We start from the raw sequence: 22,916 nt of genomic DNA, 5'->3' as shown, positions 1-22,916 counted from the left end.
GGAACAGTGGTCACTCTACTTGTAAATAGTCGCCTTGGACTTGGCAGTCTCTTCAGAGCTGTCTTCTTTAGACTGCCCTTTTAACTTGCTTCCGTGCATCCTTCGACTTTGGAGCAAGTCATAAACATTTATCAGCCGTGCGTGTCACAGGAGGATGGTAACAAGGTGAAGTAAACAGCAGCCCGTCTCAGCAGCACCGCAGTTATGTAATGGAGGGACTCTGCTTTGCAGCAGCTCCAGAGGACTGACCCTGCTGGGCGCCAGAAACAAGCACGGGGAAAGTACATAAGTTTGGTTTGTGTGCAGGGTGTGCACCGAGGGGTACACACACGGGTACACATGCACAGAGCATGCACTCATGCCAACAGACTCCCTACAGAGCCTAGCACAAATATAGGGGCACTAATAGTCATGTCACGTGTTCACAGTCCTTGTTTTTAAGCAACATTTTGCATGCTAGAGTTTTTAAACCATGTTTAATAGGGTAAAATCAACACCAGAGCGCTCGAAATGTAAAGTTCTGCTGGCTAAAAATCCAAAAATGTGTGAAGATGCTGCACGTGACATTGGGCATTTGGCAGCTACTCAAATGGATGGTATTTAAAAAAATAAGCGTTTAGGAATCAGACTAATGCTATGAAGGTTTTTTTTTCAGTCCTGGATTATGAACGAAGTCTCTTAAGTAATATTACATTTTCATTGACCACGCCCCTCTGAAATGTTAGACAAGCAGTCATTGGATATCACTACAGATCAAAAGGGCCACATGCAATAAATAGTAAGGGGGTGTATGACACGTCATTCACTCACCCTGGTTGACATCAAGAATACTGGCTGATTCAAAGGTATTCTGTGTATATCCGTTTTTCAAGCGCCAGCAAATGCCATAGAAAGAATCCAGTAAGCCGGGAAAACTCCATTCCTCATAACTTATGAAATGTAAGGGGTAGGAGGTGGGGCCAAGCCCAATCACTGGCAGCCACTGTACCCAGGCAGTCTTTCCTTTCATGTGCAAAACACCCTTTATGCATGGGTGAAAACGCGATTACTGCCATCTTCTGGCGAACAGACTCGTTTGCCGTCTTTGAGCCTACGGTGTTAAGACTGTTTCCCCAACAGGGCCCATAACCCATCATTGTGTGATCTGCTTGGTAGATGTTGGGTGTGAATGCCCCTGGTCTTGTATATTTTTGGTTGAGAAACTGGGGAGTGAGGTTAGAGGACCATCGACACTCTATCTTGTAGGTTTCCAGGGTATTATCAATATGGGCAAAGTGGAGGCCATGGATTTGTGCCCAAAGCTCAACTGACCTAAATCTAGATATTTGTTTCTTAACTGGATTTGTACTCTGGGGAACAGGCAGTGGCACTTGCCAAGGCCTTGGAAAACTGCCCTTTTAAAAGCAGGCAGCACATGTTAATCCATCTTGAACCATGGTCTTGTTTCTTCAACTATGGGGTTGGTACCAGGCATAGCTATATGAAGTGGCAGTTTCTGTACTAGAGAACCCAGTGAAGAGGGGATGCTGCCCCATACATTGGCAGTAGGTCTTATGAAGAACTGCCAGCTCTCTGAATTTGTGTGGTTCATCTTGGTGGCTTTTCCAAGGGACTTCCAACTACAATCTCAGTGTAGGTGCACCGTGTGAAGATCAGGCCCGAGGGCAGTTATCTTCTCAGCATATTAAGCTGCATTTGTTTTGTATAGCAAACTAATCACCCGAGAGGGTATCCAGATGCTTGAGCAGGTGTGTAGGTCTGGCGTCCCCAAGGTGCTTTTACAAAGAGCCCGGTCTTCAGCTTCTAGCAGAACTCAAGAAGTGGGGAGGAGGCTCTGATGTGTTGAGGGTGGTTTGTGTGTTTAGGCATGGGATGTAGTCTTTTATTGATTGGAGCAGTGGTTGTAATGAGGTTGAAGGAGTTTTATTTGTGTGAGGTATTTGGTTGGGCATAGGAAGAATCCATGGACTTACAGAAAATGTGGGAGGGGATGATACATTTCAAAAGAGCTCCAGTAGGAGGACTTGCAGAGGGTCTAGCAAGACCATCACTGGGGCTCTTCAGGATTGTACTTGTGATTTGCTGCTTGACTGGGTACGCAGGATGAGTAGGGTATGCAGGGTGAGTATTAAACTCCTGCCTCACCTTAGAACAATGCATCCAAAGATGTGTGTGCTATCAATTTTGTATATACCAACTCTTCTAGTGCTCCACCCAAGCTAAGAACGGAAGCAAGGCAGGTGGTGAAGCCCATGGAAACCAAGGAGAACTGTCTTGTTGATGATTACTGCATGAGCCTAATGTTGACTGCATGCACCGGGTGTGATGCATACATAACAAACAGGTGATCTAAAGGATACTCCTCTTGGTGCATCGTGTCTTCCAACCCATTGGTTGCTTCCTATTTTGCAGATGTTAGCCAAATGGCCTAGTGAAACTAGAGCCAGATCCAAAGCTTTATAAACTCCAATGAATTAATTTTATTGATGGCCCCAGACATGCAAAGGAGTTTCTGCCAGTGTTTGTGGTAGCATAAAGATTGCTTGAATACAGCTGAAATTGTTTTCTAAGAGCGTTGGGCTTGGCCAAAGCTTGCTCTGAAGTGAATTAGCTTTGCCTCTTGGCCATAAAGCTGCACACAGAACATCAAATGCATTTTTTTAACCAAAAACTTTGAAAAAATGCATTAGTGAACATTGATTTTTTTTTATTTTTAAACTGCTTTATTGAAATATCTGGCTGCAAAAACATTAGACGGGGAAAAGAATAAAACATGTCTCGTCACCTGAGATGGCTTTTTGGTGAATGTTCATATCCATTGCTTTTTCAGTGATTTGCATTTCTAAAGTTGGCACCACGGAAAAGAGGCTTGGGAAATAGGTGTGTCTCTCTTCAGAGACCAGATACTATCATGTTGGCACGGCATGAAGAGCTCTGCAGGGTATTTTGTAGGGAGTAGGGTGGGTCAAAAATGACATGTGGGGCAGATGTGATATCTGAACCCAAAACTTGTTAGCAACTTTAAGATATTTAGGTCTGCATTTGATACATTTTAAATAGCATTTGGAATTGATTTAAAAAAAATTGTGTGCATTATTACTGATTGGAACATTTACGAGGGCTCTTGTAGCAAGTTTTTGAAAAATTACTTTGTATTAAAACTAACCTTTCTACTTCAAGCAAAGCACATGGGGGGGTCACTGTCCACCCAGCATCCATGAACGGGCTAAGTGAGCAAACGTTGAGCATCAAGTTGAATGTTAACTTTATTTTTATTTATAAGTGTAGTTAAGAAAATCCTCACTTGGTCTTGAGTATTTATTGTACTGTATGGTTGGATCTACTACAGGTCTCAGTACTTAAAGTTAGCTTTTGGGTCTCACTGCTCCTAGGCAGTCAATACCAACCATACAATCAGAAGAAGGTTTGGCACAACTTGTGCGGTTAACTGGAAGTCCTATAGGACTTGAGTTGTGGACTCTCAATGTTGCACCTGTGCTAAGAAAGTATGTTCTCAAAACTATCCCTACCAGAAAGTAATCTAATCTAACAGCACCCTGAATGTGTATGTGCCAAACAAAATAGCCTTCCATGAATGTCGGGACTTGCTGTATAAATTGCCAACCCCATGCAGGGACCAGGGTTCACGTCACATGAGTACTACTTTGCATCCTACATGAGGGAATCCTGTCTGGGTGGATTAGTTGTTCTAACGCTCCAGGCAGCCTGAACCCTAAACATGACCAGGCCATCCATAGATGAGACTTACTTCAGTCTTTGAGAATTTCAGTGTAATCATGAGTGACATTTCAACAACTATGAGTGACACTTTATCGTGGGCAAAATCACGCAATGATGAAAATGGAAACCTATACATATTAGAAATTACACCCATTTGAGCAACGAGAAACTCTTAAAATCTTGATACTGGTGCAAAGCAACTGATCTTTGCAAAATACATTGTAACCCTCTGCCCTACTTTTTGGTGAGTCAAAACTGCTACCAGATTAGTAACTCTCCAGCAGGAGCTTTTACACCCATAAGTTATGTCTAAGCACAGCACTTGCCAGCACCACCACTGGGCATGGAGTGCCACCTTTTTCAGGAAAAAACACCTACCACTTGTTTAATGTCTGCCTTCTACTGTAATTCAACTCCAGGCAAAGCAACCACGCAGGAGGTCTGGAAAAGGCAGCGAGGTTCAGGGCTTGTTGGGAGGGTGGAGAGGGGCCACAGAAGCAAGACTCCTGGTCACGGGACCAGAAAGCAAGCCTGATTTCAGATCCTAGCCCGAACATCACACCTAGCTTCAAGTCGCTCACCTCACGTCACCCCCAGTTTTAACTACAACAGTGAATGAGTACTCAAGGGTTAAGAGACCTGTCTAGACTTCGTTGTTAATTTACTTCCTAAAGCACAGACAAGCCCAAAAGAGCACTTTACAGAAAACATATTTTATTGCACCAGGAGCGTCGTGTCAGACGAGGCGCTGAAGATGGAACTGAAAGGCCATTTGGGACTAGATTACTGAGCATAGGATGTGATTGGCAGCAGAATGTGCAGCGGGCAAAGTAATAGGCAGAGGGAGATTGATTTACGTCTTTAATCCCATGGCTTGTCAGTAAAATGACTTAAGCTAGGATTCAAAGTTACAAGGTTTTTAGGTCTCGCGACCTATCAATGCGCATGCGCATGCGCATTGAGCGGAGCGAGAATTCAAGTGCTCAAAATCCTCGTGAAACCAAGGGCTTTTTGGTGCGGTTTTCTTTGAGTTCACGTGACCAAACAAGCACGCGCATCAGCCTCCCTCCCTCCCTCCCTCCCTCCCTCCTAATTGCATTTTGTTCACGGCCGCCACCACATCAAAGGGCTTCTCCCAGCGTGTGCTCTGCGGCTTCTCCTCCCCTAATTATTCATGGCTGGCCGGTGGCCGGCCGTACTTTCACTTTCCCGGCCGCTCTTGATGTATATGTAGTTTTCTTTCAATCATTGCCATTTTCCCATTTTATCTCCCCTATTTTGTTAATAATGTCTCGTATTCACCCCTTTTCTCTCGTGGTATAATTGTTCTTATCCAGCGCGCTTCCATCTTTAGTTCTACGTTCTATTTCTTTTTATCTCCCATTGTTTGGGCGCTTTGTATGTTTTTTTTTGCTTCAAGTTTCTGTTTTCTGTTTCTCTTTTTTTTTGGTTCCCCTTTTCTAACTTAGACCGTTTCTGCCATGCGTACCTGAACCCTGATGGAAAACATCTGTGAAATACTGCACACTCCTAATCCATGGTCCAGACTCGCACACTCTTGCTTTCAATGTATTTATTACTCTGGAAGAAGCCGCGGTAACCACGCGTGCAACATTTGCAGAATTCAGGCGGGCATGTAGCTCCTTAGTGCCGGTTTGTTTTTCCAGGCGCCATATTTTCCCAACCCATGGTGTCACTAAGCTGTGTCGCAGGACGAGGTAGAGAGAGAGATGCAACACGCTGCAGACGTGCCACTTTATTGACTATAATTTTAAACATCTTTGCCAGTGTGACTTAAGCCGTTTATGGAGCTCAATGACGAGGGACGCATACATTCATATTACTCCTACGCAATGTACATTTGTCATTGCATGCTTCTGGACTGTGAGCCTCTGGCGGGATTTTAAGCCGACATACAGCAGTCGGTGTTCATTTTAACTGTAAGGGTTCATAGAGCGCGTGGGTGCAAAAGGCAGCGCATAGAGACTGCTTATGCCTGACTTAACGCACACTATTGCTTTCAATGTATTTATTACTCTGGAAGAAGCCGCGGTAACCACGCGTGCAACATTTGCAGAATTCAGGAATTCAGGCGGGCATGTAGCTCCTTAGTGCCGGTTTGTTTTTCCAGGCGCCATATTTTCCCAACCCATGGTGTCACTAAGCTGTGTCGCAGGATGAGGTAGAGAGAGAGATGCAACACGCTGCAGACGTGCCAAGAAGTCTGTCTTGGGATTTGTTTAGCGCATGGTTTTGTCTCGCAAGATCCGTAGCTCCAACCTTAGTTGTTCCCCAGCTCCAGCACCTCCCCTCTCTCTCCCCGCACACAGCCTTACTTGCATTTCTCCTCCCCCTCCCCAGCCAGCTTCCCCCAGGCCGTGTTCCCTCCCACCTTTCCTCCTCTCTGTCCCTTCTTTTTTCGTGATGTTCTCCACTAGCATTTTACCTCTTTGCTCCATTTCTTAGTACGTTAACAGTTTGTTTATTTACATACGTATTGTTGAAGGTTACAAAGTGTTGATATTTTAAGTCTGAGGCTCACAAATCCACTTTATTGACTATAATTTTAAACATCTTTGCCAGTGTGACTTAAGCCGTTTATGGAGCTCAATGACGAGGGACGCATACATTCATATTATACCTACACAATGTACATTTGTCATTGCATGCTTCTGGACTGTGAGCCTTTGGCGGGATTTTAAGCCGACATACAGCAGTCGGTGTTCATTTTAACTGTAAGGGTTCATAGAGCGCGTGGGTGCAAAAGGCAGCGCCTAGAGGCTGCTTATGCCTGACTTAACGCACACTCTTGCTTTCAATGTATTAATTACTCTGGAAGAAGCCACTGTAACCACGCGTGCAACATTTGCAGAATTCAGGCGGGCATGTAGCTCCTTAGTGCCGGTTTGTTTTTCCAGGCGCCATATTTTCCCAACCCATGGTGTCACTAAGCTGTGTCGCAGGATGAGGTAGAGAGAGAGATGCAACACGCTGCAGACGTGCCACTTTATTGACTATAATTTTAAACATCTTTGCCAGTGTGACTTAAGCCGTTTATGGAGCTCAATGACGAGGGACGCATACATTCATATTACACCTACACAATGTACATTTGTCATTGCATGCTTCTGGACTGTGAGCCTCTGGCGGGATTTTAAGCCGACATACAGCAGTCGGTGTTCATTTTAACTGTAAGGGTTCATAGAGCGCGTGGGTGCAAAAGGCAGCGCCTAGAGGCAGCTCTATAAGTTTTACATCGAAGGCTTTTTGTTTTATCCCCAAGGACTAGCACCGAAAGAGCTATGGCTTTTAGGCGACTAATAGTTGATCCCAACGGGTAACTCATTTTATATTGTAACATGGATAGCAGGAGCTGTCCGTGATGATTCGATATATATCGTGACTTTTCGGTCCAGCAGCCCTCCTCATGAAATCCAATGACCGCTCACGCTGGTGAGGTCTTAGCCTGTGACATTTCAGGCTAGCCGCATCTGTCTTTGATGCTGTCGCGATAAAAATCCTGCGATAGACTCCTCCCCAGCCTCTGCTCGCGGCCTTGGCCCCGCCCAGCATGAATTAAAAAAGTGTCATTTGCAATACCAATCGCTCAAACTTTCCTACTGCGAGACCTATTGGCAACGCCAGTGCTTGTTTAGTTTAGCAGCTCAAGGGCCTGTTCACAAAGGTATTTTTAAATAAGTAGGACTCCTGTTGTACTCTTAGTCACTCCTACATACTTTTGTGGATTGGTCCCAAAACATCTAAAATACGAATATTCAGGGGATCGGCATGTAGAGTTCGTACAAACAAAGGCCTCTGCATTTTTTGCACATTTACCAACTGGGAGCTGGACATTTCGTGGCCTATTCAGTCATCTAAATGTCTCACAGCTGTGTCTAAAGGAGTGAACCCTTTTGTTTTTTCTGGCTCCCCTTCATTTGTTTACTCACTTTAAGAAAACAATGATAATGCACCTACCTGAAACATAAAGTGTGCACACATGCAAAGTCCAGAGTTTAAAACAACATATTCCATAAAGTTCATGGCAAGGGTGAGCAAAGGGAGACCATCCCTAACATATACATTGTCTTAAATAACGATGAAAAGAACAATAAATGGTCCCAAAATCGTCGTCCTTCATGACCTTACATAGGCAATCCGATCTGTGTAGATCGCGTAATCTTTTAGGTGTGGGTGTGGTTGTGTTATCAGGAGATTAAAATATTTGTAATTGTAATTCTCTCTATATATATCTTCGCCTGATGGAAGTTGGAGTGTGAACAGTTTTGGATGGATATTCGTTTGTGTGTACATATAATCTATATCTCTACACACAAACACTTATGCAAAAATATTTTTTGCGGATATACCTAAAAATGCATCTATAAAACTATTTTCGTTTCTTATATATAGGCTTTCCAGAACCTCTATGGTAGGAAATAGTTGCAAAGCCAGTAAGCATGTTTAAACACTGACATGTGCTCAGGTATTAGCGCACTAAAGCCGTAAAAACGAATTCTTTGGTCAACCTAGTCACAAACTTTTCATCCCAGACTTTGGTGGGTAAATAACCATGCTCATGTTATGCAGCGGCCATCTTGTAATGGAGTTTCTCATTTATTTTGTAGATAGAAGTTGTGTGAGATATACACACACATACCATATGCAAACTCATGTAGCTTTCTCAGCACGACAATGTTGTCCCTCCTCACTGTTTACCATCGTATAATTAAACCAAGAACAGCTGATGTCCGTTGCTACATATGACTAAGATCCTGGTGGATTGAAACGCGTAATTCTACATGATTTGAGCTGTCATGCTCCATGATTTGACCTGCCTGCTAGGAATAAAACCTAATTTTACCTATTTTCCGAATGGTTGGGCTTTTCGTCGTGCTGAGAAAGCGGCATGAGTTTGCGTATGAATATAAAGGCTGGGACGTCCTCCAAAAAGCCCGACCCGCCCGGATGGTCGTTTCCTTCATCGCAGTTCATTTGGAGATGTATGTGTATTTGTATATGTATGTATATATGTTTGTCAGCCCAAAATAGAAAACCTTGGCAAAGTTAGTATGTTGGCTCCCAGCAGCAAAGGCGACCCTTTTTGGCTTTGACAATGCTCGTTTTCCATTGTTGGTAACATTTGCTCTCTCCAAAGGGAAGTTCCATAAATGTCAATGATCTTGAAAATTCCCCCACTCAGAAATGTATTAAGTAGCCATATTCAGTTTTGCCATACTCATGCACTGTTACTTCTCCCTTTACTGCAGGCAACAGCTCCAGTTTCCGGTCTGCTGTACAGGATTTTACCAATTTTTCTTGGCTGTCCAAGTCTAAAGTGGAGAAGCAGCTGCAGACTGTCTCAGTGCTACAATGGGTTATATCCTTCCTTATGATGGGTACGTTAACCTTCTTTGCAGTTTTGAGTTATTAAACGTGTAAGATTAGTATCGAGGCACTTAATGCAGAAAATGGTCAATTAATGAAACGCGTGGCTACTATGTCAATTTAATGGCACGTTTGACACATGCCAAACGGGCATATGCAAATGGATTGACCCTGTATAGTATTTCAGTGTCTTAGAAGTAGTCATTTAGGTAATAGGAAGCAAGGTGCCAAGAGGTTCGGTTTTATAACTTTTGATATAACCTTTTTATATTTTTTAGCTTTTCAAAATGGTAAGTGCTATCATAAGAGTTATTGTTATTACCCACTGAGCAATTTACTGACCCTCTGGTCACAGCACAATATTTTACTACTTACATATGTAAACTTGGGTCTTATCTCAGGAACTAGTCCCTCTAGGTATTTGTCAGAACCTAGGGTCACGTGCCACCCAGGTGATGTGTGCAGATGTTACAGTATTATCCAGCTGCAAGAGGATGTAGCACGGACTTGATGGCAGGTTGGATTCACGGTCATGACCAATTACCACCAACTACTCCAGGCAATTGGAGTGCAGGTTGAGGTCTTGTAGATCCCACTTCTCTCTTGTGGAGGCATCCCTAACCAGAATTGATAACGTCTGATAACCAATTTTATTCTAAAGTATTCCTGAAAATCTCTTCCATTCCAGTCATCCATGTTGTCCATCTATCATTGCAGTTTCATTCTGGTCTCAGAGGAAAGTGATTGCTTTTGGTGCAGGCCAAAGGGGCTTGATATTTCAGTGCTGGAAAGCCATGGAGATGGCCTGAATCCATGTTGAGGACTGACTGACAAGGCTAGCCTTTTCTGAGCTATTGTGGACCTCTGCAGAGCCCGCTTGCTTTGTATACCTCCTGCATCTTGTGAGACTGTAGCTTTCCTACGGTCTATGGCGAATGCCTAGGAAACTCCTGCACCTCTTTAGTCGTTGTTGCCTTCGCTCTCATCTTGGATCCCATGTTGTACAGTAATTTCTCCGCTAATGCTAGCTGACATTGCAAATGGATCCTGTCTTGCAATCACAGTAGTTCATTCTGCTACACCCTGTGTGAAGGGCTGCCGCCACATGCTTTAGCCTCTGAGGGAAACACAAAGGTGCCAAGGAAAAACACTAGTGAAATGTCAGACCTGCTTATGACAAATTAGCTGGAGAAGCATTCTTTGAAGAGATGGCTCAAGACAATCTGGTGTATTTTGGATCAAGAATAATTTTCAGACGACTAACTACCCAGTTACATCTCAATTTTCGTGGTGACTGAGTCAGCTGCTTAATTATTCACACGCTTCCTAATGTAAGGCCATGTTGACTTTTATTATACCCGTAACGTCCTCTTAAGAATGCTGCTGGGACCATAACTGGAGCTACCTGGGATGGATCACAATGAATCAAAGGATACATTGAGGGTTTATATCTGCTTTCAAATTTGCAACCATCTGGTGACCACATCATGCGCAGGAACAGGCATTTGTCTTTTTCTGTGAATTTGAACCCGAAAATCTGCCTTTGTGTGTTGGTTTCTGAGATGTTCATGTGAGTGCCAATAGACTCGTTGCAGCATGGTTTGTTGCCTTCAGAATTATGCCTGGAAAATGCCAGTACAAATCCTATTGTGCTGTGAGATAACCCACGTGTGCACACATGTATAACTTGTAGTACTGCCACAAGTGTGCTTTTGTAAATCATGGATCTTAATCTTAAAAGCCCCTTGCGCTGTCAAAGGTAGTTTTTGTGTTCCATTAGAATACATTGACACTTGTATCATCATCTTTAGAAGTCTCATGATAGAAGAGCCAATCTTAAGCCGTGCCATGGGTCAAGTCTGGCTCATTTCATACTTACAGTGAATTGTCATAAGTGCTGTTGTATGTTATTACCTTTTGATGGTAAGGCAGTATGTGTTGTGTGGGATGAGGACAAGTGGACATGTCCTGGAGGTAGCAGTCGAGTTCAAGAGCAGACTTTGTACTGACCGATATCTCATTTGGTGAATGTAGTCATCACCCACCAAAACGTGGAGTTTAACTGTTTGAATGATTTTCAGTGGGGTGCGGGTAGTCAGCAGGTTGTGGGAAGGCTGTGCTGCATTTCTGTCATATTAGTTTCTATTACCATTTGTGGTAGACCCCACTCAGACCTATTGTGCACCAGGAGCACAATCAAAGGGATCATAACTTTGTAACCACACATTGGCAGTCGCGTTTGTCACTGGTATTTTTCCAGCTACTTTTCTGATTTCATGCCACTCATTTTGGCACAATGTTCATTCAGCATTTTTTTGATGACTTTAGTTCATGGGCAGCTGTTGTTTTAAAGTGGACAGAGGGGACTAATGTCAAATACCCCTTGAAGCAACAACATACGTATGACCCATTGGGTCAGTTTGGGTTGGACATTGGCATGTATTTGTATTTCAGCTTTTGGTCCTGGTCAGGTGTGTTGCTAATCTAAGAATGATGAGTGCAAAAGTGTCTGATGTATATGCACATCTATCTGTTGTGGTAAGGAATTGAATGTGCTAATGTAAAGATGCTGTGCGATGCCCTGCCACCAAATCATTAAGACAAGTTCTAATGGAACAATCTTTCCCTTCAGGTGTTGCATGTACAGTAATAATGATCTATATCTCCTGCACCGATTGCTGGCTGATCGCTGCCCTATATCTGGCCTGGCTGGTTTTTGACTGGAATACACCAAATAAAGGTTTGTATGCCTAGAATAGCTGTATTGGAAACTTGAGTGGGTTGGGTGAGTCTTTTATTCCATTATATACAGTAATCCATTGTACCCGCTTTTGCAAACATGCAGGTTCCTTGATGCAACCGTACTGTATTCTCCCACAATACCTCCAGCACGTCTGCTACTCTCTCACCAACTTGATTCTAATGAGCCCATTAGACCTGCTCACTATACTGCTTTCTCCATCAGTACCCAAGTGTCTTGATGATCACATTCACACTGCCATCTGGCAATTCTGTCTCCTTCTATATGGTTTCTTAATATTGGCGAGTCCTATACAGTTTAGGAATCCTAAGTTTTCTGCGGTTGGTTCTGAAATAAAGCCGGTATTCTTATAATTAGACGTTACCTCCTGCTTGACCTGGCTAAAGGTCTCGAGGTGCCTGGGAGGCCTAGTGTCCATCGGTCTTGTCTAAATATTTTACTTCTTTTGCAGGTGGAAGAAGGTCGAAATGGGTTAGGAATTGGACTGTTTGGAAATACTTCAGGGACTACTTCCCAGTCAGAGTAAGTATTTTTGTCTTGGTTTCTAGAATGTATCTCAAGAGTGTTTGTGTGAGGCAAGCTTTCAGATACTAGTCAAGCCAAGCATGCAAATGAATTTGAAATTCCTGCCACCAGCACTGGAGGGAAGTCTGGTAGACTGACTGGTTTGACTGCTGTAGGTTCTCTTTGGCTCTTGTATTTGTTCCCACCCGTTTATCATATTGCTACCTGTGATGTCGTCAGTTTTGCTTCAAGCCAAAGATTCTGCATTGGACTGATGGGTCATATTTTATTTCAGCGTCTCCTTCTGTCCTTGTTGCTGCAGTCATTTATTTACGATATTGTTTTTAGGTTACAGAGTTACCATTTAAATACCTCCCAATAGAACGCTTTAATCTACGTATTAGTAAATTCCCCCGGTCGAGAAAGTGTTAAAGGGCTGACTAAGCTTTCACAACTCCGACTTTGCTGCCTGTTTTCCAAAGTAAAAATACTCGCTGATATGGCTTGTCACCGGGTGAAGTTGCCCAATCTGCAACCGCATCATGGACGGAATGCTGGCGTAACACTGCAGTCAGCATAGCCTTGTAGAAAAGCAAAACTGAGCTGCTGAGCAGATTAAATATGATCTGATTGAGAAGACTAAATAGTTCTGCAATTGACAAGCCAAAGTTGAACTCACCCTTGACTGTGCATTACATGGTTCTGTTTTTCAGCCACTGTTGTAGCACTATCACTTTCTTGCCTATCAGCCTGGCCTTGGATATTGACCAGGCTTGTGTTGTAAAGAGCAAGTGGTCAAATAAGCATTTTGTATTCTGGGGAACCTGATCAGAGATGATTAATTGAATGATCTGTTAAATGGTCTCAAGTTGGGATTCCTTCAAAATGTTTTAACCTGCCTATGTTCTACATCCATGTCGTGGAATGCCGTTTACGTGGTGCATTTGAAGCACCTGTAAACAATTGAACATCTGAGCTCGCATTTCTCGTGATGGCTCAGAACCAATTGTGGTTGTGTAAGTTTAAAGAAACCATTCATCTTATACTTCCTATGGCCTTTACCCATAATCACCCTCAATAACCCCATTTCAGTATAAGCTTTATGCGCAGTAGCAGTCGTCAATAGCATTGAGGTTGTACAAATTATGTTGCTTAAGTGTCCTTGGAATGTTTTTAACTATGAAATGTCACCCCTGCTGCCTGTACATCAGAATAATTTTGACCACCTTCTCACAATGCTGAAACCATTAGATTCCGGTAACTGCTTTATGTTGTACCTTTATTATAATTACAGTATTCTAATCATTTATCGCTTACATGGAAGTGTTTCATCTGCCATTAATGAGCAACCACCTGAAACAAAGATTTTCACGTGGTTAATTGAGGAATTACTTATTGCAACCATCTGGTGTGAAGAATAAGCCTGGGTGGTGTTCCGCTATGCGGAACTCCATGGAGTGACAAATATTCTGCCAAGCTATGCGGAGTTCTGTCAAGCTATGCGGAGTTCTGCCAAGCAATGCAGAGTTCCGCAAGCGACGGAGTGGGTGAACTCGCTCCGTTAATTTTTAGTGGCGGGTGTTTGTCCCGTGGTGTAAAAACAACGCGCATTGCCTCGCTCACCGTGCCAAATGGTGCTGCTTTTTGCCACTTGAGTTGGAAGTTCTACTCGCGCTTCAGTTTCATCAACTCAAGCGATATCGATAATCTGTGACTGCCCAAGTTGAGTAATCTCGCTGGAAAGTGGTCTAACACTGAATTTTCCTCGCTTGCCAACTTACTGTTGGCGAGCGAGGAACAAACTTGGCTCCGTGGAACTCTGATCTGCGCAGAGTGTGAAAAGGTTTGCAAGCTGAGATGAGTTCACCGCCCAGGCTTAGTGAAGAACTAGAGACAACCAAATGGACTTGAAATGAAAAAATTCTTTGAGATCTCACAAGTCAATTAAATCTCAAAAAGCACCTAGTGCATAAACAATGCATCTTCTCTATCTAGAATCACTGCAGAAGCTACTGTCCGTGATCACCCTCGTTATGTCAAGTGTGGATTAGAAAAATGGTCCTCTAGTGGCGACTTCCATTCTTCAAAATATGCAGTGGAATCGAAATGTTGTAAAGACTGTTCCTAAATTTACATACATTGAAACATGTGCCAGTGCTGATAGAGCAAGTAAATAGCTCACTATAATGCTCTGCATTTCTGCATCATCCAAAGGACCAGGATGAGGGCCTATTCTTTACTCAAGCTTCAACAACACTCCTAGTACACTCTGTTCTAGTCTAGCACCTCAGCTGAACGTCTTAGAAGAAGATCCTCCATGGAACTTCCTTCTCCACACAAGCAGCATAATTATGGAACTCCCACTCAGCAAAGACAAGTGTTTAAGATCACCTGATAGTTGGTTTGGATGTAAAGACCTCTTTAATATTAATGATACAGATTTACGCTAGCCATTTCTGTTTCCCACAAACACTAGTCTGAGTTGGGACAAATATCACTTACCGAATAGATGATGGGGATCGACTCACAGATATGTGTTGGTCTGCACTTAAAGCATCAATGCAACTACACAATTGTATCAACATGAGGTGCATGCCTTTAATCATCATGCAGGACACCAAAATACTGCACTCTTTGGGCACCACAACCCACCCCCAAAATACATTATAATAAAATAAATGCATTATAAATCTCATGTGTTCTGTTCTTCTCTTCTGCTACCTGCCCAACTATAGCGACCTGTGTCTGGAAAAGAGCATCAATCACTCTCTACACCAATTCTTCCCACAAATCCCCCACTGTACTTCATCTTTGATCCAACCAAGTACTTTGTCAAAGTAAGAAGCATTAAAAGAGTGGAGTTAGGCACTCGTCATCGACTAGATCGGGTGTATTTCAGTCTGTGTGCTTGGTTCATGCTTCCAAATAAGACCAGAATTTCCTTATGTTCTTCAGTGTTGAATTGTTTTTAAACTTTTATGCTCTGTCAGCTCTTTATCATTGTCCTCTTCCTCCTGTCAATCGAGCGATGTTATTGACTTGATTCATAAGTGTATATCAATTCTCTGAAGTGCAGGGTCACTAGTTTCTTTTATGTGTCTATCATTCGGTGTCTGACAATATTCATCTTTTGGGATTGAGTGTTGGGTTTCCTCCCTTTCGCAAATACTTTTACTGTGTCTCCTCCAAGTTAACTTTACTTCTCATTTGCTTCCTACGGCTTGTTAGTTCCATGTTAAATAAACTGTGTTTGTTTAGGTGCAACTCCTTAATTATTTATTTTGTTGAGGAGGGAGGAAGGAGGTTGGGGGGGGGGGGGTATTGATCAAGTGTTTGTTTACTCCCTTGAGTTCCTTTTGTAATACCATATTTGGCTCGATCGTCCATAATTGTACAGCTTTTATTTTTGTTCATTATTTTCCAGTGAGCTCACGGTTTGTCGTGTTCTAAAGTTGTAACATTTTAGCCAATGAGTTACTTAGTCCTGGCTGTCCACTAAGCTTTCGACCTTGTTGTACTCCTGTTCTTTTCTGCTTGTACCTGAACGTTGCTTCTCATGCCTCCGCTTTAGTTTTATTTCATTGAACTTTGCCTAAGTTCTGAATCTCGACCCTTTTCGATAGTGGCAGGCAGGAAAACACCGACCTGGGGAATCCGTGCGAAGCCTGACTCATCAGCTTATCTGTTTTGTAAAATCCTCTGTCAACATCCAAAGTCCGAAACTGATTCGACTCTGTCCAGTCCCTGGGGGGTGTGTAGTCACAGGCATGTGCAGTGCCCAACTGGTTTCTTGCCTGCACTGCTGGAAAACCGGAAGTGCTACAGTTCCTAATCAAGCAAACTCGGAGCCTAGGTGAACCAGGCTGTTGACATGTTGTCTTCCAAATTTAGGTACTTTATATTGCAAATACTCAGTGTAAAACCAGGAAATTTTGCAAAGCGGCACCCCATGCAACCTAACTGAAATGACTCTTAATGCAGAGGTATGGGAGCCCATTGTGACTGCACCTGACTGTATGGTGCAGCCTGGGGAGGGAGCTGAGCAGGCAGCTAGGAATATCATGACCCCTCCGGAGGGCTAAATACTAGGGTCGGCGTACAGCCTGCCCCACTTCATCTGAGGCGCATAATTACTGTGCCTCTTGGCCTGTTTGATGCTGTTCCTGTAATACAGCGCTGGTGCAGGAGTAAAGGTGTTCCATCACATGCATGCAAATGAGGGGACACTCCCCTGGTACTGCCTAGGCACAAAGCGTGCCATTGTGATCTGTATTACAGAAGGGACTGCACCGGAGTCTGCAGCCCTTTCTGTTGTCGCGAAGTACCCAGAGTGCAAACGCCCACTGTGCTGTGGGCTACTTCCTTAATAAAGCCTGATGAGACCATGTCCTGCTCAGCTTGGGATTCTAGATAACCACTTGCGTCCAAAGACCTAGTGTACTGTTTTACCACGAAAGCATCCTCAAATATTAAAATTTGAGAACTGAGGCTCTTAACCTGTGGTCCTGGGGACCCATCTGGGTCTGCAAAACCTACTCAGGGGATCCACACGTGCATAGAAAAAATATAATCACAAATGAATAAAGTGTCTATAAATAAGGACCACAAAAGTACCATTGAGAATTAAAACACATTCTTTAAATGTGAAGGAATTTGGATCTGAAAATTATAGTTATATCCATAAACTGATAGATGGGAGCAGTGCGAGTGCATCAAACAAAATAAATTATGGCCAGAGAGTGTCCTCAATTGTATTTAGAGAAGGTCCAACCTTCCCATTGGAATTTAGATTTGTTAAATTTGTGCGTGAAGGAAAGAAAATATTTGATATTTGTATATTTATTTCATGAATGCTTGTTTCTGATTTTCTGTATTGTTTTGAGGTTCAAATTATTGAAAATGCTAAAGCTGGGGGTCCCTGGGTTCCAGGAATGTTTGTTTGGGGGTCCCTGGGTTCCAGGAATGTTTGTTTGGGGGTCCCTGGGTTCCAGGAATGTTTGTTTGGGGGTCCCTGGGTTCCAGGAATGTTTGTTTGGGGGTCCCTGGGTTCCAGGAATGTTTGTTTGGGGGTCCCTGGTTTCCAGGAATGTTTGTTTGGGGGTCCCTGGGTTCCAGGAATGTTTCTTTGGGGGTCCCTGGGTTCCAGGAATGTTTCTTTGGGGGGTCCCTGGGTTCCAGGAATGTTTCTTTGGGGGGTCCCTGGATTCCAGGAATGATTCTGTGGCGGTCCCTGGATTCCAGTAATGATTCTGTGGCGTTCCCTGGATTCCAGTAATGATTCTGTGGCGGTCCCTGGATTCCAGTACTGATTCTGTGGGGTGTGGGTGTGGGGTCCCTGGATTCCAGTACTGATTCTGTGGGGTGTGGGTGTGGGGTCCCTGGATTCCAGTACTGATTCTGTGGCAGTCCAAGTTTCAGTAATGATTCCGTGAGAGTCCACAGAAGTCAAAAGGATATGAATCACTGTTCTAGAACAACAAAGATGAGAGACAAAGGTGTCCTTGGTCAAATGCGCCTGATGGATTGATGGCTGAATGCCTGACCAGGAGGCAGCTGCAGTCCAGATACTATTTTGTTGACGCTAGCCAATTAACTTGGTCTTCCTGCACTGATACCGAGGGACAGGGTAGTTTCATCTGTGTGTAGTCCCTTTTGGGCACACTCCCCACAAATTGCTGCAATTGTGGTCCTCATTCAGTCTCTTGGGTGTAAACGTTAGCAACTTTCAATGAATGAACTTGCTTAGATTCTGGTAGTGTTGTACCACCTCTTGGGACAGTGTCATATGTTCTGCACTGTTATGTTCTGACCACAATTGGAGTTTGGTAAAACAAAATGTAGGGCCTAGCTGGAGATGGCTGGATGGAGGCTATTCCATGCAAGTACCTTTACGAACTGCATTGTTTAAAAGCGTTCCAAACAAGTTATTTTTCCATGTTGTTGGAAACTCGCTGTTATTTACCCTAAAAGTTTTCTCTTATAAGAAAGCTGTAGCATGAAGCCATATTCGCAGAATAGTTTCTTCTGGATTCGAAACCTTCAGAGCTTGGTAACCAGAGTATGTTCATATTGGCTAGTTAACTTCACAAACCCCTATTACATAGGGGCCGATTCACAGAACTAACTGAAGACAAAATTCTAAACTTACTACTTTTGGTATTCACAGAAGTTAGGATTTTGTCTTAAGTTTGTCTTAAGACAGACTTAAGACAGACTTAAGTTAGGATTTTCTCTTAAGTCTGTCTTAAGACAAACTTAAGACAAAATTCTAACTTCTGTGAATACCAAAAGTAGTAAGTTTAGGATTTTGTCTTAAGTTAGTTCTGTGAATCGGGCCCATAGTGTCTACAATTTAAGATCTTCATTTAGCAAGTAGTATCCCTAGCAACTTTATAAACACAATCGGGTTAGGTCAATCTGCACTATGAAAACAAGGAAATAAATAACTTGTAATCAGGGAGTCCCTTCAAAACCCGACTGTAGTTCTGAAAGTGCTGTAACCTTTAGAGATGGTTAGATACATGTTGTGAGTTCTAGCTGTGCCATAAATGAAACTGCTGCTTTTTGTGCTTCCTTGTCCAATAATTAATTTTCTGTACGACTAGTTATCCCCCTCATTAATCAGAAGTTTGATTGCTCCATGACCTGCATTTCACTGTCGATGGACACAGTTTCAGGCGTTATTATCACAACTGGGCTGTAATAACACCTAGGGTACCGTGATATGTTCTCAGTGCAGGGGAATAGTGACATGGCACGACTGATATCCATTTATTACAGTATTTAGTATATTATAACTAGATTAAATTGGTGTCTCAAAAATTATCTGTACTATGATAAATTAGTTATTACAGGTGAGAAAAGCCGCACTTATATTACATTAAATATTTTTCATACATTTATTACAGCCTTAATTGTATTGTAATCAGATTAGTTTACTATCTGTCCTTGCTGTTTCTTTAATGGCTTTGTAACAGCAAATGTGATTGAGTATCCGAATTGTAACGCATGGATTGAAGTCTGGGGAGTACGTTTGGCAACTTCGGTGGATCATTAGCTTTGGGGTGCAGTCATTGTTCATGCACCTTACCTTTTTCAAAGCTAATACTTTATGCATTTTCTTGTTTCAGCTGGTTAAAACTCACAACTTGTTACCAAGCAGAAATTACATATTTGGCTATCATCCTCACGGGATCATGGGTTTGGGTGCATTCTGCAACTTTGGTACTGAAGCCACCGGTTTCTCTGTGAAGTTTCCTGGTATCAAATCGTATCTCGCTACTTTGGCTGGAAACTTCCGATTACCGCTGCTGAGAGAGTACTTGATGTCTGGAGGTAAGGACGAAGGACCACTCTCCTCAACCTGCAGATGTAGCAAATAGTTTCATGTGTTGGAGTCAAATTTGAGGTGGCGTTGTTAGTTTATGCAACGGGAGAAGGGAGAAAGTTGCATTCCTCTTTGCGGTCTGCTTCTCATGGCCTTTTGGGTACCTGGACACCTGGCCATTTACCCGCACATGCCTGGGGATTTACTCATACTAGCGGAGCACTTTGAAGGCACAAGCATCTCTTCCTGCCTTAACATCCCCGCCACCCAGCGACAGTCCCCTAAATAGGCGAATACTGTTCCAGTGCCTTTCCAGCAAGAGCTTCACACGTGCTATTTAGGCTATACCCATCTTCCTTTTGCTCATCCTATGCTGACAATGCCTGTGTTCCCTCTCTGCACAGAATCCACTTCCTTTTTCTTGGCCTGTGCTTCAACCTTTAGTAACAAACAGTCTTTCATGGATCAAGCATTCCGCTGCTGATTAAAACCCTTCATGTACATGACCTACTGGGATTATGCAGCGGTGTTTGTAATGAACTTACATTTTAGGCCCGTTCAATTACTGCTGTTTAGCTGTAAATATGAAGTTAACCATACAACAAAAGCCTACGATACCCTAGGGAACTGTTTGTTTGAGCATAATGTGGTGGGAAGACAAAACACTTTTAAACAAACTGAGGCGCACTCACTGAACTTGGCCTTTCTTAATGCTGGAACAGCAGATTTTGGGGTAACTATTCCTCTGAATGAATGTTCTATAGCATCTGCTGTTTGTGTGGAAGACAAAGGCTTGTGTGAAGAATTCAGGTACTAGATGACACTGTAATACCTGTCAGCCTTAGGGTGGTCTTCTCCCAAACGTTTTGCCTGCACCCTCCTATTTTTCTAAATAGTTTTTTGACTTTAAGACTGTAGCACTGGTTAGTAGAGGTAAAGTGCACAAAGTGCTCACTCCCCAAAACCTGGTAGATTTAGCTTACTCATGATTGGCATATTTAATTTACTAATAAGTCCCTCACTACTAGTGGGCTTGCAGCACATATTGTGCCCCCCACTTAAGTAGCCCTTTAAAACATACACCAGGTCTGCTATTGGAGCCTGAATGCAGTTTGAAACCCATTTCCAAGTCTTAAACTCCCCTTCTGTTACATGTCACCCCCCCGGGTAGGCCCTTGGTAGCCCATAGGGCAGGGTGCATTTTAATTGAATGGCTTAGGTTCTACATGTACTGATAGTGAAAAGCTCACAAATTAATTACTCACTATGAGGCCTACTTCTCCCATAGGATAATATTAAGTTACCCTATTACAATTAATAAGTGCTACGTTTTCATTAGAAGTAGGTAGGCATTTCATGTTTGGTGTCTGAGAAATCGTAATTTAACATTCTCCTTTTAAGTTACAATTTGAAGAATGCCGCTTTCAGAAAGTTATACCAGAGGGGGTGATGGATGGAGTGCTTGAGCAAATCAAACACTCACCCCCAGTCAACTGATCTGGGTTTAATGCATCACCATTCTTTAGCTCACTCCACCACCCCAGTTCAGACATGGCCATATGCAAATCAGTATGACCCTGTGCCTCATGAGAACAGTCCAGCCCGAACTGCCAAGCCATGGCTTCCCTGGACCCGAAACAAGCATCCTGGGACCGGTCTCGAGATTCATAATCCTCATCAGCCAGGCTATCTTGAATCCAGTGGTAGAGTGAGCAAGGGACTGACGTCTGGGCATACCCTGCCAACTTAGGGCGAACAAAGCGATACCAAAAGGGTGTGATGGATGGAGCTCTTGAGCAAATCAAACACTCACCCCCAGTCAGCTGATCTGGGTTTAATGCATCACCATTCTTTAGCTCACTCCACCACCCCAGTTCAGACATGGCCATGTGCAAATCAGTGGAGTCAAGCTATCCTGCCTGATGACGGCTGATAGCCAGAAACCGGTCCTAGGATGCTTGATTCCGGGCCAGGAAAGACGTGGCTTGACAGTTCGGGCTGGACTGTTCCCATGAGGCACAGGGTCAAGGCTGATTTGCATATGGCCATGTCTGAACTGGGGTGGTGTGGAGTGCACAAAAACAATGGATTTAGGCCCAGATCTCTGTACTGGGGTGAATGTATGGCATTGTTCTGCATTCTGTCCATCAATTGTTGTTTTTGCATTTGTCACCCAGAGTGGGACGGGTATGCTCAGACGTGAGTCCCGTGCTCTCCACACCACTGGAGTCAATCTATCCTGGCTGATGACGGCTGATAGCCAGAAACCGGTCGTAGGATGCTTGATTCCGGTCCAGGGAAGACATGGCTTGGCAGTTCGGACTGGACTGTTCCCATGAGGCACAGGGTCAAGGCTGATTTGCATATGGCCATGTCTGAACTGGGGTGGTGTGGAGTGCAAAAATATCGATGGATTTAGGCCCAGATCTCTGTACTGGGGGGAATTTATGACATTGTTCTGCATTCTGTCCATCAATTGTTGTTTTTGCTTTTAGAAAGTTGTCATTTTCCTGCCCTAGCTATTTTATGTCTGCAGCCTGTTCCCTGGTCACATTACTGGGTGTAGTTGGCAGTTGGACTTTGTATATTCCTCTCAGACAACCACGTAATAGAGCGATTAGGTGTGCCTAGATGGGCAATCACTGGCAAGATGGGGGGGAAGCAGGCGGAGCTGGGCACTGCCTCACTTGCAAATCAATAGGCTGTTTCCTGCCTTCACAGAAGAACTTCGACAAGAACTTCACACTAGTGCATTGTGCCTGCAGCCATGCTGGAGCCAGGGCAGGGGAGGAAGGATATTTCAAGCACTTCAAAAAGATTCTTTAGAAACTTCCCCTTTCTTCAAATAATTCACCAGGTAAAAAAAAATAAGACCCTCAGACCCACTTTTCAGTACACTCCTGGACCTGCAGAAGGACTGCCTGCTGCTGTGTACTTCATAAGACTGCTTTGCTGCACCTAGGACTGCTTTGCTGCCTGAAGCTTGAGTTGAACCCTCAGAGCCCTGCCCTGCTCCTGGAGTCCTGTTTCACTGCTTGAACCTAGGACTACCAGAGTGCCTCCAAGGCCTAGTTCACTGGCCATCTGATCAGAACCTCATGGATAGAAAAGGCTAAATCTACTCGAGTGGCAGAAAAGGAAAGCTGGGACCGCTTGCATTGTGCCATTCAAGATAGACTCTGCAAACTCCACCCA

The 22,916-nt window shown here is 43.5% G+C and overlaps 1 protein-coding gene across 1 annotated transcript in view; it reads left to right on the top strand.

Annotated features, from left to right (window-relative positions):
• DGAT2 (diacylglycerol O-acyltransferase 2) overlaps positions 1–22,916 on the top strand; it is a 55,478-nt gene that overhangs the window by 16,616 nt on the left and 15,946 nt on the right. The window contains exons 2-5 of the mRNA XM_078658532.1: positions 9,012–9,140; positions 11,762–11,869; positions 12,342–12,412; positions 19,525–19,729. Coding sequence (XP_078514658.1) covers positions 9,012–9,140; positions 11,762–11,869; positions 12,342–12,412; positions 19,525–19,729 — 513 coding nt within the window. The remainder of the gene's footprint in view (positions 1–9,011; positions 9,141–11,761; positions 11,870–12,341; positions 12,413–19,524; positions 19,730–22,916) is intronic.

This window comes from Lissotriton helveticus, chromosome 8 (assembly GCF_964261635.1).
Source record: "Lissotriton helveticus chromosome 8, aLisHel1.1, whole genome shotgun sequence".
Taxonomy (NCBI): Eukaryota; Metazoa; Chordata; class Amphibia; order Caudata; family Salamandridae; genus Lissotriton; species Lissotriton helveticus.
Note: the sequence above shows the minus strand (reverse complement) of the source record. Positions and strands in the feature narration are given on the sequence as shown.